At 38.1% G+C, this 21367-nt stretch overlaps 1 protein-coding gene across 1 annotated transcript; it reads left to right on the forward strand.

Moving 5' to 3' along the window:
- Positions 1-226: 226 nt before the first annotated feature.
- Positions 227-9210, forward strand: LOC107226690 (G-protein coupled receptor dmsr-1). The gene is made up of 2 exons (XM_015667583.2): positions 227-1613; positions 7872-9210. The coding sequence occupies exons 1-2, from the start codon at positions 578-580 to the stop codon at positions 8075-8077; spliced, it is 1242 nt and encodes a 413-aa protein (XP_015523069.2). The 5' UTR covers positions 227-577; the 3' UTR covers positions 8078-9210.
- Positions 9211-21367: the final 12157 nt, after the last annotated feature.

Genomic DNA, 21367 nt, shown 5'->3' on the forward strand with positions numbered 1-21367 from the left:
ATGAGAGAACGGCTGAAATCCTCGAGCGCACCTGAAATTCGATATGATTCCGGCACGCCGAGTCAGACGGGAGTGCGGAACGTGTGTGAAAGGCTGGTGGATGCAGGCGACAGCACGAGGCGCATGGAATCAGGTAATCGGCTTGGCGCAGGCGCCAGCGTCGGGACGCCCGGCGTCTCGGGAGGCACGGCGTCTCTTCAAGTCTTCATTCGAAGTTGACACGCGAAACGCGTCGTCCACGTCGGCCGGGCATCATCCGACGAAACGCGGGACTTCGCGATAAGAACAGAACCGAAAGTGAAACCGGACGATGGTTTAGAGTGAAGAATGTCAGTCCGCGCGCCGAACGATCGTACGAAAAAGGCGCCCGGTTGCGATTCGACGAATGAGGACAAATGACTGTTAGGAAGAAGAGGTGATCTCGATCTCGATCAACCTTCGATCACCGACGAATCCGCGTAGATACCGCGACACCAGCTAACATTTCGTATCGGGTGACGATAGAATGTGCAGAAAGTCATACAGCGATCGGTTTTATCAAGCACAAAACGAATCGTGACCTGAACGACTCTCTCCAATGATGAACTTCACCAACGAGACAGCGGAGTTCGAGGAGGAGGACGGTTTCAGCTGCAGCTTGAACGGGACCCTGGACGCCTTCCACACGAGCTACATCCAGGTCCACGGATACGCGAGCCTCCTGGTCTGCCTCTTCGGCTCGGTGGCGAACACCTTGAACATAGCGGTGCTGACCCGTCGGGAGATGAACTCGCCGACGAACGCGATCCTGACAGGACTGGCGGTTGCCGACCTCCTCGTCATGCTCGAGTACATTCCGTACGCCAGCCACATGTACCTTCTGCACCGTCCCCGACGTGAGCAGTTCACCTACCCTTGGAGCTTCTTCGTCCTCTTCCACTCCAACTTCGCCCAGGTCTTCCACACGATTTCTATATGGCTGACAGTGACGCTGGCGATATGGCGTTACATCGCCGTCGCCTTTCCCCAGAAGAACCGCGAACTCTGCAGCATCAACAGGACGATGCTCGCGATAGCTGGCGCCTACGTGATTTGCCCGATAATCTGCGTCCCACTGTACCTGACCTTCAGTCTGGAGCCTCGGACCATGCTGATCGACGCGAGTGGAAACGCGGTAGACTTGAACCAGACGAACCACTCGGTGCCCGAAGACGCGGTGAACGCGACGTTGTACTTCGTCAACTACAGCCAGACGGCAATCGCTTATCCTTTCCTGAGGAACATGAACCTCTGGATATACGGCGCTGTCATCAAGATCATACCTTGCATCGCTCTCACCATTCTCAGCCTCCAGCTCATCCTCGCTCTCGTCGAGGCCAAGAAACGCCGGCAAAAACTCACCTCCGCCGCCCTCGTAAAGACTGTGAACAAATCTACCGACGCCAACGACGGGAAAAAAACACGTAAAAAACCATCCCGCCATATGGATAAGGAACGACAGACCGACAGGACCACCAGAATGCTTCTCGCCGTTCTTCTCCTATTTCTCATCACCGAATTCCCCCAGGGTGTTATGGGTCTCCTCAGCGTCATGCTCGGCGCCAAGTTCTTTGACACCTGCTACGTTAAACTCGGTAAAAATACATTCAACGAGATTACACATGCTACGTTTGTCCCATGGTGACCATGGCCAGCGGTAACGCTCCGTGATATACCTTCTAGTTAGAAACTGGCCGAAATTTATGAGAACGAAAGTTGAACAGGCATAGAGATCGTTAGAATTTTCTTCTCTCCTTCGGAATTTCCTCTCATTGCTGTTGACCAAAGTCGTCTAATAGAATTTCTGCCTCATTCTCCATCCGATTAGTTTCTCAAAAATGGCTCGCTGTAACGAGTTTCTGGCGAAAGTAATTTTTCAAGTGAACCGAGGGAAGTTCACTCGAATTCCGCGGTTCGTGACGCTGAAAAGTAATCCTATTTTGTTTGGGGAAGTGTACCGCGCGTGTTACATTGCTTCTGTGTGTCGTGCATGAAAACACGTGTGTGAAAAGACCGGGAGCCGTTGGTCTCTTGCAGGAAACGCGAGGAATTGTATTCGGGAAAAGGGGTCGCGGATGTGTGCGAAATCTCTTGCCCAGTCATCCGACACGCGATGGGACGCATGCTTATGGAAATATGATAGATCACGTGTGAATGTACTTTGGTCGAAAAAGTGTCGATGAAAAAATGACGCTAGTCATGTGGGATGCGTATTGTGTAAAAATTGAGAACCAAAACGCGTCAATGTCGCGAAAAATGTTTTTATAAATCTTCAATTTTCAACCGAAAACGTACAGTTATTAACAATCTTGCGAAGATCGTAATTCTATCGGTACAATTTTTTGAACGAGAAAAAGAGAATGTAATTTACTTTTTAAGTGGGTATCGTACCTCGGATTATTCCTAAATTGATTCTCTTTCAATTGCCTGATAGATACACTTTTCAGTTACGCTTACGTTAATTTTGAATAACTTTAAATGAATTCGTACCGCACGATTATTTTAGTTGTTGTTGGGTAGGTTTGTTTAACTTTAGAAGCTGTCAGTCAGGTTGATTTTGATAAGATAAGTGGATCGGTTTGAGATGGGGAAAAATACTGGAAAAAGAAACTTTAATTCGTAGTGAACAAGTCCTAAATTCAACGACCGCAGAAGCGTTGTATACGTATAATAAACATTTTTGTAAAATACAAGAAACGCGATATCGTCTAGCAGAAATTGTAGCTCTTACCAAATAAATTCTCTGAAGTAATCGCCTGAAAGTTACATAGACACAAATGTGATTTTATTTTAAATACATCGTATTAGTTCGTTTATTAGAAAGCCCCAAAAAATAATATCGCAAACCACAATTTCTTGAAAAAATTCGAAACGCCAAGCAAAAAACAACTGCTTCTAACGGTTAACTGAAATTTGAACGTCAAATAGAACTAACTGAATAAAATAAACATGCAAGCAATGGTCGTTTTTTTTTTTTTTTTTTTTTTTTTTTGGTATAAAACCAGTTTGAACTTATAAATAAACGATTTCTTCAATCAGAGGTTTCCAATTTGTTACAAGTATTCACGCCAAGTTAAAAGTACACTTTTCTACCAAATTGAATTCACTCAAAGTCAGCAGCACTTTGAGCTTCCATTTCTTCGTTTTTTCCATTCTCATTCAATATTCGATCATGCAAATTGACACGATTTGTCGAAAATGTAGCTATTTGTGTTTCCTTAATTATTCCGAAGCAAAGAACTTGAGAAATAAATAAATCAAATCCACACACTTATTGCACGGTATCTTACGGAGGTGGAGACTAAATTACACTGTGCAAACTTTCAGCGGCGTGTCTGTGTAACTAAACTTGTTCGAGATACTTGAGAGTGAAAAAATTTCAACATGGTAAATTTGAACACTCTATGACTAAGTAGGTGAAGAGTGTCCGGTTGATAATGGATCAAACAATTTTTCACGATTGAAAATTTAAGCTGCTCTCGAACGATATCAGCCACCGGCCAAATGACGGAACTTCAACGGCCGCAAGACCATTTGACACCAGAATCGATACCGTGAAATTAAAGCACGTAAATGGGTTCGTGGTAGATCAGTACGAGTTTCGAGTGTCAACTTTTACGCACTGAGAAAAATTCTATTTGTTATAGTAACTAAAAAAATTCAGTAAAACAAGTATCGTTAGAAAAACTGTTTGAATATTGTTGGAATTACGAAAGACGAGGTACGCGTAAACATTTTGCGCTATCGTCGATCCTTTTTTGGTAATTGCGACGCAAAATCAGTTTGTTCGGTTTACTCTACGTTTTCAGTTAAATAAGCCTTCAACGTCAATTTATTGTTGCACAAGCGTTAAATTTTTGCAACAGTTGCAAGAAAATACAGTAACAGTGATCGTAACGAGAAAGAACAGTAACGGATACTAGAATTTCCGCTAACAGCTATAAAACTAATTTTCATTTTCTACCTAGAACTGTATTTTTCGATTATGGTAAAAAATGAAAATAGTCAAGGACTGAGCGGTAACCGGAACTAAAAATTTCTTTCAGTGCATTCACGGAATATTTCAAGTACCTGCACTGACCTTTTTCCTTCCAATTTCTCTCTTCTTCCGAATTGTATCATTTTTTTTTTTTCCAACTGCGCAAACCGCGGGGCGTTCTAAGACAAATTCGATTCAATCCACTCTTTTCCCTTTTACTTGGGGTGAAATTTAACGTTCATTTTTCTGGCATCCAAGGCCGAAGAAGCTGCAAACTATTCAAAGTATAAAAGTACAACCATGTAAGCCGTTAATTTATCTCGGTTAGAAAGGGCGTTTTGTAATTTTCAACTGCGCCTTCTCATCGCCGTTAATGCCTTGGGGAAAATCCTCTGTATAATAAAATCTCGAAACCTCCAAATTTTTCGTGTATAATCGGGCAGACGATTTAAAACGTTTCCCATGAATAAATCGCAACGAGTACGTATAGACGAAATATAAGAGGTATGGAAAAAGAAAAAACATGCGGGTATCGGGGAAAAAAAAATGTTTGAGATGATATTATTTATACATTCAACCATATGGCGCCTTGAATATTTTCTTTTAACAACACGTCAGTTTTCGTCAGTTTTATACATGAAAAACGTGGGAATCCTGACTTCTATATTTCTCCCTCTAGGTGAAATGTCAAAGTTCAATTGACTAGCTTGAAAATATAACAACAGTCAAATCAACGCGATATAACTGGACACGTTTATTACAATCAAAATACTGCAAAAGAGGAGACGTAATGCGGATAAAGAGATCGAATCAATTAAGCGATTAATTCCCAATCATGCTCCCCGTAATTCGATCAAATTTCCTTCACATTTTAAAAGCAAAGCACCGGTGTTAGTCTAATTACTTTAGCAATAAGTCAATTACAGAAATTCTCTCGTGTTTCCATTATTTTCTCCCTCACGTTTGTGTTTCCTACTGCGGAAAAACGTTCGTCCGAAAACGGCATGTAGAAGAACAAATCTCAGTAATCTCACCGAAGGCTTAGAGTCGACGTAACTCGATTGGTTATATTAGTCACGTAACGCGATTCATTGTCATTAAAGATGCAAATCGGGATAATTTTACAGCGAAAACTTTTTCATTCACAAGATTTCGTTCGAAACAAGTATTCGATTCAGAAAATAATAAATTTATCCCAATTCAGAGTATAAAAAGAAATTCTCAGGCGAGAAAAATAAATGATACGGAATATCGGCTTTAAGTTAAGACGGCCAGTTCTTGCCCTGCGCTACATGGATATAATCGCAAATACTGCAAAAGCTGATCATTGTAATCAGGTGAAAGGAACTGGGAAAAGAACAACAGGCTTCGAATAACTTGAGTTACAAAACGGTGGAAAATAATACGATACTCTGGTTAAAGCTGGGGTTAAAATTTGAAAAAAAATATTAACTTATATGCATTTATGGACCGATGGGCCAGCTTTTGAAAGGTGAAAATCTACGTCTGGCTGCAACCTAGATATTTACTTACTTTACACTGATTGTAAGATGTGGAAATCATCTTATTTTCTGGGATTTAAATATTACCATTTACGAGAAACAGGCTTATAAATTTTATCACGGTTCAAAATTGAAGATTTGTTTTCGAATGTTCGGCACTTTCTATTATCGGAAATAAGATATGAGTCAAGGTGCTTTTTGTGTGAAAAAAAGTATGATCTTTCCGTACATAGAATCCATTTTAACGGTGGATCCTCAGCAACTACGGAAAAACACGTTCTTTCTACATTTTTGTTCTGTATTTGCAGAGTGGATATAAATAAATTGTCGCAATTTTTTACGTGAATTCGGAGCACGACCCTTCACCGGAAATTTGACTGAAATTGGATTGTACTTGTTCGATATGAATTTCCGAAAAATATTAAATGTATTAAAAAAATTCGTAATTTCTGGAATATTTGTATACAGCAATTCAACTATGATCCCATTTTTATCATACTCTAATAATGTTATAATATACTCCAAACTGTCACGTTTTCCACACAAACAAGCAGCAGTTTGAATCCTCTTAGTTCTTTGCATATACCTACAGGACTAAAAATGTCGCGAAAAAAAAATTAATCATTCAGCAGTTCCAGACGATCTACCTTAAAATGAGTTTGATATTCAGAAAGATCGGATTCTTTTACTCAAAACATGAGATCTTACTTCTTCCAGACGGCCAGAAATCTGAAAGCAAAGGTTCGACTCGAAAACGTAATAAAATCCGTCAACGTGTTTTTCGTAAATAGTAACATGCGAAATTTTTCTTGACCGTGGAGAATTATCGTAGAATTAAAACTCGTGGGTGTAAACTGTTCTCATATTATACATATACTGCATTACTTTCGGCTGAGACTTCGGCCAAAGCACGGTCAACCATCTTCAGAGCCTATAATGTAAATTAACAATGTTTATACATAGAAACTTAGGAACTCCGTTGAAGGTACAAATTTAGCGTAATATCGTTCCTGAAAGCTTACAATCAGTGCTAATTTAGAGGTTATGATCGTTCAGTTATTTCTGCTTAGTTTTACTACCTTGCATCAATTGAAAACGACATTTTAATAGCGGATGTCAAAGGTTACGATGAAAGTAAATATGCAAAATCAAAACGTACAGGAACGAACGCGACTTCGGTTAACGCATGATGTGTTTGTAGGTTGCACGTCTCGTGGAGAAGTAAATCAAAATTCTGAAAAAGGTCCTTAATTGTACGTATCATAAATTGGATGAACTATTTTTTTTTTTCAAAGTAATATAAAATAAAATGGCGGCAGCACAGCTTTTCTTCGAAGAAGCCTTTTTTTTTCAAAGGCGCGCGGCCGGATCAACTGCACCTGCAATTTTTAATTTACGGTGAATGAAATTTTTTTTTTCTTCGATTACACACGCGAACAGCTACAGAAATGCGTAGGATTTTTTTGATACAACCATTTTTACAAAAACGGCACGTTATTGAAATAAAAGTTTAAAATTCTAAGAAAAAATCGTCCGAAAATTGTTTATAAATAAAAAAATTCTGTAATATATCGAGAAAATCCTACGTACTTATATGCATAATGCAATTGTGAATATACAGTTAAAATTTCAAGTCAATCAATCAAGATTTTTTCGAGTCAGGAGTCCGGTTGACTTGATAAAATGTAGTTTCGAGAAACACGCGTTCAAAGTTTTCGATACGGAAAACTGATTCGGTATTTCTTCGGATCGTTGATCCGTAATAAATAGTAAAATTCTGTCAATTATCTTTACGGTCAACTTTCCTTTTCCGCCAAGGCCTTTTACTTTATTTATTTATTTATTTTTTCAATTACGCAATCGGGTGTCCATCCTCTTATGCACGTGGTCAACGCATTCTTTCTAGGACACTGTAAAATTCTCACACGGCTTAGCGTCTACGATTCCTTTAGCACTTTTCATCTTTTATCTTTTTTCATCGTTTAACATCTTTTATAAAAATGTTTGAAAAAAAAAACACAACAACAACTTTTTGAAACTTCCACAGCGGCCTAACCCCTTAAGGATTTTGGTATCGTATCATAAAAATAGCATGTAAAAGCTGATGGAAAGTTGGGTGGATCGGCCTACACAGGTGCCGATACCAGTGACCCGGTTTGCAGAGTCGCAGGATAAGGAGGGCTGATATTCCCAAGAGACAAATAGTTATCCCCTGACCTCGGAACTCTGGTCCCTCGTAAAATAATCGCCGGGGTCATTTGCAAGGGTAGAATTTCATCCGGCTCCGAGACCCGAGAGCTTTGAGAATTCGGGAATTCGAACGGGGTGCCGATTCGTTGGTTAATCACGTGTAAATTTATCTTGTCCAACAGGTGAAGTGATGGACATCCTTGCGCTGATCAATTCGGCCATAAACTTCATCCTCTACTGCGCGATGAGCAGGCAGTTCCGTATGACGTTCAACCAGCTCTTCGGAAGATCGAAACTCTTTGGGAGATGGATGCCGATACCGCAGAATGGGGAAAACAACGGTAACACGGGGACAAATCACACGGTCACGCAAGTAACGCAAGTCTAGCACAGGCGTTTGCGGAAAACGACTGCGTGCTTTCCCGTATGAATTTACATCGCGGTTTTAAAACGCAAATCCAGCTCAAATCCTTAGTTTAATTAATTGTATGGAAATGCCGAGTTTCGCATTCAAATTGGACCACAATCAGCTCCTCTTAATACCTTCAACCCGAACGGTACGAGCTAATATTTTGGCAAATGTGTAAAAGAACACACCGCCGCTTTCACTTTAATTGCCTACCTCAAAAACTTGGAATTTCCTTAAACTCGGTCGTATGTTTTGTACACGATACGACGTGGAGTATCTTTTTTTTTTTTGAATAGAGGATTTTACGTTGTTACAAAGGAGCTAACAGGTGAAATCATTTTCATTGATCGTAGAGATGAAATATTTTTTTAAGATATTATTATATTCCATACCCATTCGTAAAAGTAAACTTTAGCCAGGTTTCTCAGTGGGATAAAAAAAAAAAAAAAAAAGTGAATCGTGAGTTTGGTACAACGGAACTCGTTCGGCCACATACCTATACGTAATATATACATGCATTTATAATATGTATATATATATATATACGCGTAATCGTTACGAAAGTAAGAAGTTAAGTGTGTATAAATTAAGACAGAGTTATAATTATTATTACAAACGAAGCATCTCGAAGTGAAATTTACAGAACGTGTCAAGTTATGTAAGGAAACCTGGGCATCGGGCACATTTTTTCCAGTTACAATCTCGAATGTGCGGACCATCGCGTGTTTATATTAATAGAATGTTTGAGCCAAGAGTTTACGAGATATAACCCAAGTATAATAAATATATTTATTATACCGCAGTACACGCGGTTCAAAGGATAAACAATTTAATGATTTATTTACTCGAGCGCAGGCACATTGCCTTGCAGCGTGACGCAATTTTCGCCGATCAATCACCCGGCGTTATGAGAGAAGTGCGTGAAGTGATCCCTCGATCAAACTCCGATTTCACGTGACGCGCATATTTATTTATTTGTTCGATTTTAAACCTCTGCAGGAAATGCACAAGCGCAGCACCAGCAACAACGGAAACAGCGTATTACACTGAGAGAAATTTTTAGTTCCGGTTACCGCTGGGTTCTTAACTATTTTCGTTTTTTACCATAATCGAAAAATATAGTTCTAGGTAGAAAGTGAAAATTAGTTTTCTAGCTGTTACCGGAAATTCTAGTATCCGTTGCTATTCTTTCTCATTACGATCGCTGATGCTATATTTTCTTGCAACTGTTGCGAAAATTTAATGCTTGTGCAACAGTAAATTGACGTTGAAGCCTTGTTTAACTAAAAAAGTAGAGTAAACCGAACGGGCTGATTTTGCGTTGCAATTACCAAAAAAGGATCGACGATAGCGCAAAATGTTTACGCGTATCTCGTTTTTCCTAATTCCAACAATATTCGAAAAGATTTTTTAGCGATACCTGTTTTACTGAATTTTTCTAGTTACTATAAGAAATGAACTTTTTCTCAGTATAAGGATGCATGGGGCGTACAGTCAGGTCAAATAAGTGGTCGAAACAAAACTGTATAAGACAAAAATTTACAAAATCTCACAATGTAAAAATAAAAAGATCCTCGTGACAAGGATAAAATTTTGAAATAATGCATTTTTAATGTTTATTCCTCGTTACGTGAAACAATTCCGGAGAGATAATATTGTTATGTCATTTTTCATCTGGTCTTGATTACCAATAGCAATCTTATTCGTGAATGAACTTCCTCAAGATCGTCTCAGTTGGATTTTGGATAACGATAATATATTTAATGCTAAATCACAAGTTCATCGTATGTAAATTACGATTTGTATGCATCGAATTTTTCTTTACCTACCGATCAGCTGAAGAAAAAACAAACGGGACAAAAAGTTTTTTCGCGATGATCCCAAAAACTGCCGAGTAAAAAATCTGAAACTGATCAAGACTTGGCAGGCAGATGATAAAGTTTTGAAAGAAAAACTGTCTCACGTCATCAGACGATTTGCACGATGAGAAAAATTTCATTTGTTACAGTAACTAGGAAAATTTAGTAATACAGGTACCGTTAAAAAAACTGTTTGAATATTGTTGGAATTACGAAAAACGAGGTACGCCTAACCATTTTGCTCTATCGTCGGTCCTTTTTTGGTGATTGCAACGCAAAATTAGTTCGTTCGCTTTACTCTACTTTTTTAGTTAAATAAGGCTTCAACGTCAATTTATTGTTCCGCAAGCATTAAATTTTTGCAACATTTACAAGAAAATATAGCAACAGTGATCGTAATGAAAAAGAACAGTAACGAATACTAGAATTTCCGGTAACAGCTATAAAACTAATTTTCATTTTATACCTAAAACTATATTTTCCGATTGTGGTAAAAAATGAAAATAGAGGACTGAACGGTAACCGAAACTAAAAATTTCTCTCAACGCACTGTATTTCTGAGGAAATTCTTATTACTCGTCAAAATTGGTCGAACTGTAAGGATTTTGCCGTTAAAAAAATCGTAGATTAATTCTCTGACGTGGTTGATATCAGGATGATTGCTGTCGAAGTCGAGTGTTGAAACCTTTTCTTCTAGATAACAGAAACCTTTCAAGTCGAGTATACCTAACTTGATGTGGTTTAGTTAGACTTTTTCAATTTTAGATTATTCACGTTTTTGTTTCGAAACAGTTCTGACCTGTGTTAAAAAATGACTACACGACCTAATTTAACATTGATTTAGAAAAACACATTTTTCACATTACACGAAATAATTATTCAGCGTATTTTGTACACGAAAATACGAGCGCGCCGAGTTTAGCCGCGCAAAATGCAAATGATGTTGAAAAACGACAGAGAAATAAAAAAAATATTGAGTGACAACGGGAAGGGGATGACGACGAGTAGGAGCTTTTGCGAAAAAGCACGTACCCGAATCTCGGCTTGCATAGCAAACCCGTGTCGTCAGAACTTGAACGTTACGCCGCTAATTCCGTTAGTTGAATTATACTTGTGTAACCGTACTGCAAGCACACACGTGAATAATGTTTCGACGAGTATACGGGGTTCGGAATAATAAATAAAAAACAGTTACTTTATATAATTTTTCCGAGCCGCATTATATCCACAAGCCGGCTAAAATTACATTCGTACTGGTAACAAACCGTGAATCAGTTGGTCGTAAGCTTTCGCGAAATATTGCTTCCGAATAAAAAACTCTGAGCATACTAGAGTTGAGATAATCCGACCAAATTCCCCGCGAGCGGGATATCTGCCAATAAAATTTGCATATTTCGTCATTTACTGCCGATCTGTAACCCAGAGATTAGGGAACCCTTTGAAATAGCTGAAACTACAAAAACCAGACTACTTGATAGTCGGGGCAAATAATTGACTATCTAAACTAACTAAAATGCTCCGTGAGCACAGCAAAACGGCTGCGATTCATGTATTAGCTTATTTTTTATGAAACTTTGTACATGGATAGTATATATACATTCATGTTCATGAATTTCTCGTTAAATTGAAAAAGTGTCTTTTGAATTTTTTGAAAAAGAAAGTACTAGTTTAATTTCATAATTGATTCAACGCTTATTAACCAAGAGCTTTTCTACACAACGTAAACGCAATTCAAAGTCCAAATTTCATTGCAAGGTTATAATTCATATTGGCGACCAGTTAGGTAATTTCAGTGCATAATGATAATCATTTGTGGACAGATCCACTTTATTGAATATTAATTGAAATTATATTTAAAGTGATGAAAGGTCATTCGGTTGAATTCGAATTAACACTAATCAATTCACTAAGCGTACCGACGTGTCAATTCGTCGAGTAATTATTACCCCGCTAATAATATTGGTAATTGCGAAGAGCTGTTAGCGAGAAGTTTTCATCGTATGACGAAAATATGACGAAAAATCGTTTCTCAACGATAAAAAGCAACGCAACGTCGTCATTCTGTATTAAATCGGTACGCGTATTAAAAAAACGTAAACGTAGATACGTGTCGTCGCGTTTTTTGCCCTCCCATGTGGTTTCTTGCATCGTCAATTCTGCGCTGAATCTGAAATTCAAATCATATCTGCGTTAGTTATATCATGCAGGGCGTTATGATGTAGATTTTGACGAGGTTCAAACCGAGAATATTGTTCCTGGGACGCGTCGAGCATGCGTGTACGTTGCATAGATAGTGCAACCGGCCGTCAGTATCAATTTCTCACAGTAAACCTGAATCTAAATCACGTCACGGAAAATGTCCGTGCCTGAGCGGCACGCGTCGCTTCATGTGTAAACGTAGATTACACACACTCGATGGGCGTGATTTATCTGAACAAATTGAAAACGATTAGTTTCAAAAGCTTCGGTCTAATCGAATTCACGCATTAAACGCGTCACTGGTTTACAGATGAAAACGCTCTTATTGATCGAATTTTAAAAATAAGCCGAGTTCTTTTCAGTCAAGTATTTTTTCACCGCCACGTTGTTGATCATTTTCTCCAACTTCCTCTTTAGGAAGAGATTCAAAGGCATAAGTGATCAGTTTCAAAATTTATAATCATTCTCGAAAAGAACTCATAATTAAAGAAAGGTCAATTTCTTATGAAAAAAGACAATAGAACTGCGATTTATGAGATGATGGAGTCTGTTGAAAAACTTGAATTATGTTTTAGAAAAATTGTAGGACTCGCTCATTTTTTTCACGAAATTTGAAACGAGCTTAAAAATCGTGCAGGTGTTTTCTATAAAGGATAAATTTCACATTCAGAAAACTGATTTCCACCAAGCAACATTAAGAAACAACATTTTGAAAAAGCAACTGGTCGGAAAGAACTTTCAGCAGATGAAATATTTTTTTGGCAAAAAGACTTTTATCTTTACAAATGAATCAGATATCAATTTGTTGAAAATCTGATCAAATAAAGCCACCCAAATGGACGAAATTTTGACCAGACCAGTTAAATGATTTTCGAGTTATTGGTAGACAAGAAAAGAAATGTTACCCTCGTGGAGGTAACTTAAAAATTGCTCATGTCAGCCATTTTCGCTCATCGTTTAAGACCAAAATTATCAAAATCCGTCCATCAGTTGTCGAGATATCGTCGGATGCGTGAAAAAATTGACGACAAACCCAAGCATCCATTTCGATTCTCTGTACCTCGAAACGTGTGGATCTATTGAAAATTCAACGTTGTATATTTCGGAATGATAACACTTAGGTCCCCTCTTCTCTGGAAACAGAGAAGTGGAAGGATGAAAAGTAAAGGGAATGAGAGACAGGACGGAAAAAGCATGAAAAGCACAACACAAGCTTCTCCCTCATCCCGAATTGCCATCGGGTGGTGGTGTTCAGGTGCAGCACTTAGTCCAGGAGCTGCACCGCGATAATGGGACCGAGAGGCAACCGACACGCCCTACAAATGTCGGCGAGCTAAAAGCTCAAGAGGATACCGAGTGTCATCGTCAGTGTTGGTATAATTGTGTCTACGAACGTATGTGAACCGGCGTGTAAACACAGGGCGTTATTATCTATGCCTAAGCTGTGTATACAACGAATGTACCCACGCGACATGTCGCGGGAAGAATTTACAAGTCTTTGTGTACCAGGCAGAGAGAGAGAGAGAAAAGGGAGAGAGAGAGAGAGAGAGAGAGAGAGAGAAATAGCGGCCCCATTACGCTGCATGCTAAGATGAAAGCCCATTGCGCACGTTTCTACCGTCAAGTTAACTGCAAGCTTGAGCTTTTCGTGTGTTGCACACTGCAATTGCCACCGTCGTCATTAAATTATACGTGAACCAATTAGGAATAAACGAATGAACGAGAACTTCGCGTTGGTTTCGCGTGGATTTTGACCTCTTTTCTCATGCTCTGCACCTATTTCCAGTTCTAAATACGCACCGGAACGAAAACGTGAAACAACGAATGTAAATAAAACTTTTCACTGAACCTGATATAAAAGTTATCATGGAACTGAAAAAAAAGTTCATTTTTGAAATACTGAATTTTTAAACTACGAAACCGCGCTTTTCACTGTGCGTATTAATCCTAGGACGGTGACGTTAGATTTTTTACCCATTTCGGCGACGGGGGGGGTGAAAAAAACGCCCCAATCTTGTAAATTCTCATCTCTCGCGTACATCGTATCCTTAAGGGTCTTATAGGGTCTCATTTTCTTCGTTTTTTAACAAAGAATCGCGTGGGCCAGAAAAAACTTTTTACGCGAGTTCCAAAAAATTGAATTACGGACGGTGTCCTCTAGGCGAAAACGTAAACTGTTCTCTTGCTGCAGAAAATCTGTCCAAGACGATTTGCAAGGAATTCATTTATTTTCTGAAGAGATAATAGTAGAAGAATATCATTTCTCAGTAACGTCAATAATCCAATAGTATAGTATATGAAGTTGAAATTCAGTATTTTTAAAAGGTTTTATAGATCACAGGGACTTTTTTATACGAGATTTCACCTAATTAGCTTTTGTCTCGCTTTCTCAAACTTTGTTTTGTCATGTTTTTGTTTAGATACATTTCTCACTTGATTGTACGTTCCATTATACAATTCCTCAATTCTCCGCATTGAATTTTGATACGTTGCGTCATGCGTCATGATAAATGCTATTCAGCATCATGTCGAAGCTATTGGTTCATTAGATACCTTGGGTTAAATCAATAAACAACGTAACGAGAACTCGTCATATTATTAAATTTGACTAAATGATACTGTGAGCTTGAAATTTGCATGACAGGGCGAATTTTTTTAAGGGATTTCAGACAGTTAAATTTTGTCCAGTCGTATAAAACTTTGCAGCGTCGTTAAAATACACGGTTAATTGTTGCATGTTATTTTCGATTTATTATTTAATGTATGTATGTACAGTAAAATACATACATTAACTTTCCGACTAACTTGTTTTCAATAATATTTTTTTTCGATATCGTACGTCAGCCGGAAGAAACAAAGTCTCATTTCACGTTTCGGCCCTTTTCGGGGAGCTCTCCTTAGAACTATAATATTTTTTATTTACAATGAAATTAAATTTTTCAAATTATGATACAAACAGCGACGAATAACTAGAAAATCAATCGAACTGTACTTACAATAGATACCCACAAAACCAAAAATGCAAAAACATGGCTTTCGAGACCAAATCATATCCAGGATTAAAAAAAGCCAGGACGTTTACTACAACCAACAAGAGTTCACAAATTTGCTATTGCGATTTAGTAAAACCCGTACAATTTCTTTATTTCCGCGTCAAATGAAACTGCTTTGGAGTGTTTTTGTTCAGAATTGTCTACAGAATGGGACTGTTAAACCCTTTTTCGCGTTTGAGATACGTGGATCTCGATATTTGAAGATATGTAACTCAACGTCGAAATCGACCGGGCACCCCCTTAAGTATCATGTCTAAGGTACTAATCTTCTAGTATTCAAAGCAGGCTTTTATAACCGTTACCAGACTGCTACGTGACAGTAGAGAAAAAGGAGGGAGCAGGAACGAAACAAATTAACAAAAACTATACTCTTATGTGTAGACTAAACATGGCATCAAGTTTGTAACATAGATAGACAACTATAGTTAGCCATAGATAGTACCATAAGATAGACGCTAACCGCTAGGCAACAGTCCCATCTATAATATATATATACCTAGACTACTGTAAAACACACTCACATGAATAAACGTTTTGTTATTACTTAAAATATATTCTTGATTATCGTAAAACTACTAAACTACGTTACAAAGTTCATCACCATCGTGGCGCCGCCAATCTATCTATCGACTCTATTATCGACGTTGATAAGTTAGATCCTGTATCGTGAGAAGAGTTACCTACTGAGCTTGTTGGAAATCTAACTGTGGAACGCATCACATTTCTTTTGGTTGACCGACGAGACCGAAAAAAACATTACTACATGTTAAAAAGGCCTTTCATATAACTTGTTTTCAGTCCGAAACAAAATGTGAGTTCAATTCTATACGAATTATGCGACAATGACTGGCAATGCAGCTGACGTGAGAGAATGGTGGGTTGATTGTCACGGAAGTCGTCCAAGTCCCATTTTGTTTCAGACCGAAAACAAGTTAGCCGGAAAGTTAAGGCATTTATGAATTTTACTCTAGCCCATAACACTTTGAAAAGTGGAAAAATAAATATGTGCTATTATTTTTACCGAAGAATAAACAATTAAACCGCCCACTCTGGTTTAAAACCCTGCACCTAAACAAAACGAAACATCGTTAAATCGACGGTGCGAGTTGAATCGTTGATACAAACACGTCCAAAATTCAATTTACGTCAGTTGTTACAGTTTACAAACATTTCAAAACAGCCTCCGAAAAGTATTTCTGGTACTAATTATCGTGATGCGACGTCAAACTGACGATGATCGATGAATTTTCACTCATTTAGAAAAAGACCAACTTCCGTGCAACCAAGATATAGTTAAATATTATTAATTTGACATTTATTGTAATGAGTTGAAAAGTATTTCACCTCTAGCATGAAATCAATTTGTTAAAAACAGCTACATATTGTCGTTAGTAATTCTCTCAGTTCCAAACGATAATAGGTAGGGAGAATAAAACATGAAACGTGCACGTGTGCAACAACACCTTCACATACAAAACTTCCGGAGACACATTAAAGGCCGGGTATACATCAACCTTACACGCGAGGAAACGTATCTAGAATGGCAAACTGGGTGCCGTAATAAATCATGACACGTCACCGGGTTTAACCATTACAAAATGAGCCGGTGTGAACGAAAATTTCACAAGGGACATGATATATTTTCTTGAAAAATGATGCTAAGATTTCATTGCTTCAGAATCATTGATTAGACTTGATAGTAAATTCCTGGAATATAATTTTCGGTGAATAATTTAATTTGGCTACTTCTAATTTTTCTCGTGGATTTTTTGTGTGATGTTGAATTATAAAATCAAACGAAACATAGCAACCATAAAAAACAGAAGGAACAATCTTAGAAACAGGTGATAACCTATCCTGAACTTCAACGTAGCAAGATTACATAAAAAATTGTAAATCTCATGATTAATTACTAAAACGTCACGAACGACTAGCAATCTTGAAATCAGGAAATAACGAATGTTTAGAAAGTTTCGTGTCAAATCTGATCCATTTAAACACACGCCTTTTCGTTAGCAATGATTCAGGTAAATTTACTTCTGAAAAAAATCACGGAAGCAAAACTGACGAAGCAGATCATGTGGCGAATTGTATGAAGATTCGTTGTGGGAAATATCGAAATTTGAGTGAAAATTGGCAAAATGTCAAGGTTAATCATCACCGAACACTTGGTCTTCCAAATTCGACACACAAAAATGGTTCACAGTAATTGTTGTAACATTAGGGAAAAAAAATTTTAAAGGGACCAGAAAAGTTTGAAACATAAAAAATTAGCACGGGTTTTATTTTATTTAACCAAGATGACGTCTGAAATCAAATGTTTCTTTCGAGGGAATTCATTACAACATTGTGAAATAAGAGTATCTATCAAAAGTTATTCCAGAGTCGATAATAGTGAACTTTAAATATTCGCGTCGTAACGAAACAAGTCAAACTACGTAAAATCCAATTTAATTTGCAAGATTCCAACAGAAGGAAGAAGAATTATGGACATTTTTAGTGGTATTTCTTTCTTCGAGATCTTTTTTACATTCATTACTCGCGAAAAATTAAATATCGTAACAAACTTAATAAAAATGCGTCAGTACGACAAAACCTTTTCAAAAATTCGAATTATGTATTGATATAAAACTCCAAGAAAGCTTTATTGCATACTCGTTATATATCTTCAATATCTTCAAAGATTTTCAACATGTGCAAAACCGGATTACACATCATTTTTCGCATTACGTCGAATCTCCAATTAGCAGTATTCAACACGAAAGAACGTTTGATTAATCTTCTTATTTCACACTGTTATAACAAATACTTTAATGGAAAAAAACGTTTTCCACTGAACCGTGTGAAAAGTTTTTTGAGGGTAATATAACTATCTATTCAGTTATACACTAACGATTATTTTGTGATAAACTGCCAAGAAACTAGAACAGGTATATTCTTTTACATGTTATTTAAATGGGAAAAAGTCACATGGTGTTAGACACCTCTCATTAGACTCGACCTAAAAATCTTATACGTTACGAGGAGTTTTTGCACACATGTGGCCACAAATTCTAAAACGGTTAATTTTTTGGACAAATCGGTTAAGTTGGTAATGCAGATTCTGCCCGTAGCAGTTGACCAGCGGTGGTACGGCAGGCTGAATCTACTTTACCAACGTAACCGGCTTGGACAAAAAAATAGCCATCTCATAATTCGTGACGGCATATATACGGCAAAAACTTGAGCTTAGACTCTTTTCCCGAAAAATTTAAAAAACACTTTTCGAATTTGAAAGAGATTAGTCCGGATGATTATATAATTGAAGGCGCGATGCGATCTCAAGTATAACCGCGCGTATCTTACAATTCTGGAGACACAAGAAACATCTACTCTGGGTATATTACACCCAGGCCCGAATTGAAGGAGTACGATACATAACGCTGTTCTACAAAACAAAAAAGGCCGAATGTCGATCCTGCAAGATGGTCCAATAGGTTAGAATGAAAAAATGTTGAAAGAAAATTAAATCGACTGAGGTTAGGAAAAACGTTTTTATTATAATATTTCTCTTATGTAATTAAGTTTGTATAAAATAGTATTGTCTAGTGAAATAGATTTTGTATTACGATATTGAGTAGCTGTTTTTCATATTTTTTTTCGCGCCATAACGGCCGGCTAAATCATCGATTATATTTTAAAAATCTAAATCACGAAGCGATTTCACTCTCTATGCTCAACATAGACAAAGCATTTAGATTTTCTTGTGATATTAGGGAAGAACTTGGCGGTTTTACGATATTTTACACACGTGTGCATAAAGTTCTCTAACTTTGTGCAAGAAATTTTTCGAAATCGGATTGCAGCGAGACATTAATGTTCATTCTATCCTTGATTGGCAGAGATTAAGAGTCCACGTACCCAAATTTTTTAAAATCTATACACTATTTTGAAAATTGAAAGGTCGAAAATTTCGAGGGCCTTACGGTTGATCCGGGTCTAATTACGCCGGTTTCATGCGGAGAGATTCTCGTTCGTACCGTACGTATATGTACAGATAGGGCAAAATAGAAACGTCCCTGCGACACGGAGTTTGACGACGACCGCAACAACCAACAACGAGCGAGCACGTAACAACCGACGGCGCGTTAAACCCTGATGTTAATTTCCCGCCGTTGCACAGAATGCTCGCCCGGTTTCTCGCAGGATCTGCAGCTCTCCAGCCCCCCCCCCCCCCCCCCCCCTCATCCCCGGGGCCCGATAACCTCCGACTAGCTCTTTATCACCTGAATAAAACCGCGTCGCAAATCAGCGTCCTTCACCCGCGACACGCTTCAGGCTTATCTGGTCCCTGCATTACCCGAAAGCACCGATAAATTATTCCCTTTCTTCACTTTTATCACACCATGGCCTACTCGTCCGAACTATCTTTATGCGGGCTATATGTATAACGGCAGGTGCAAGCTCTACAACAAGTTGGGTGAACGCGCGTGCTTTGAATTTTTATCAAATATGTGTAACGAGGTCTCGTATCCACTTCGATTTACTCGACACTGCACGGAGAACTGGAATCCGAAATATGGAGAGACGCCACATGGCCGGAGAAAATGTACCGAACGACACGCCCCGTCGTATCTAATTAGAAATGTGATTTTTCAACGTGCATTTCACTCTTTATCAACTCAATGTGACTAAGCAGAACTGTTACCGCTTGCACGAAGTTTTCTGTTCATTTATATATTCCAAATATTTAGTTAAAACGATCAGCTGATTGGCCGGTGCGACGCCATATTGCTCGGCCATACTATTACTTCGAATGCAAATAACAGATAAAGCAGAGCTCAAGGTTTTTCTGAAAACACAGCACATGGAACTGCACGCTAAAAAAATTATATAATAAATCACCGAGACAAGAATATTCTTTTTATCTGAACATCGAAATCAAAAATCAACTGCAGTTATAACGTACTACAGAGATCTGCAGATAATCTTTCAGTAATTTGGTGAGAATTTCAGAAATGTTTCGTGAACATTTCAGAAATTCGAGTAATTCCAAGGAGTTTCCAAAGATTTCCCACGTGTAACAGAATAAATTTTTTTCTCTGTCGGACGTACGTATAGTACCATATAGGGATACCTACATATTATACCTTTTCATTTCAGCGTCGAATCTTTTTCTTCATTTACTCACCACCATTGTGTTTCTTCCCTTTTCCCATCACCGGGTTCCGCTATGAAAATATACTAAACAGGTCTTGTCACGCGCACAATTTCGCGATAAATTATAGAGGCATATTTCGAGCACCAAATTCATCGTCTAAACATACCTTATAAAAGGAAACCTGTTTCACGATATCTAAGATTAAACATGTAGGATACTTTCTAGGCCATTTTTTTATTTGAATTTAGTGAATAATTTTTCGTTTTAAAAATGCAGTTTTCTGAGTGACTTACATACCATATTATGTACACTGACACGTACATGTGTATATTTTTCCAAAAAGCGCAAGCCTTTTCGGTCTTGCAAATGTGCATCCATGCAAATCACGTGTCGTAAACTTTGGTTCAAAAGTTTCCCTCTATTTTCTGCTCTGGAGAACAACTTTTTATTCTATATTTTTTGTCTTTTTTTTTCATTTTTGGTGTACCTATTTGTTATTTTTCGCGTCGACTCCTCGCGTAGTTTCAAGACTTTCAACGAAAAGATACGAGGTACAATATCTCGTCGGCTCTTGGCATTGGAAATATTCTATAAACTTAGACGTGTATTATATTGTTATGTGAAAGGAAAAAGTTCCAGTATTATAGAGCGAGTGCGGCAATCTTTTCACCTGCAGGTTACGCTATAATACCAGGACATGAGGTGCTGCTAGACGTAAAACGAGGGGTAAAAAAAACTTTCATACGCAAATATTCATTATCGTTATTATTGAAACTACACAGGACAACGAAGCATGGGATAAGGTAGAAAAGGGAGAATTTACAAGCAAGCAGAGGAGAGAAGATCGTGGAGACAGTGTGAAACTGACATCGTCTAGTTTTAACGACCAGCGTGCCAATATTCCTTCGGCCATACGACTCGAGTTAATTAAAAATTAATGACAAACTATACCCGATTACGCTCTATACGACTATGGTGTATTTTATCGCCGTTATTATTCGTTGCGTTACAATGCGTT

The sequence above is a fragment of the Neodiprion lecontei genome, chromosome 5 (genome assembly GCF_021901455.1).
Source record: "Neodiprion lecontei isolate iyNeoLeco1 chromosome 5, iyNeoLeco1.1, whole genome shotgun sequence".
Lineage (NCBI taxonomy): Eukaryota > Metazoa > Arthropoda > Insecta > Hymenoptera > Diprionidae > Neodiprion > Neodiprion lecontei.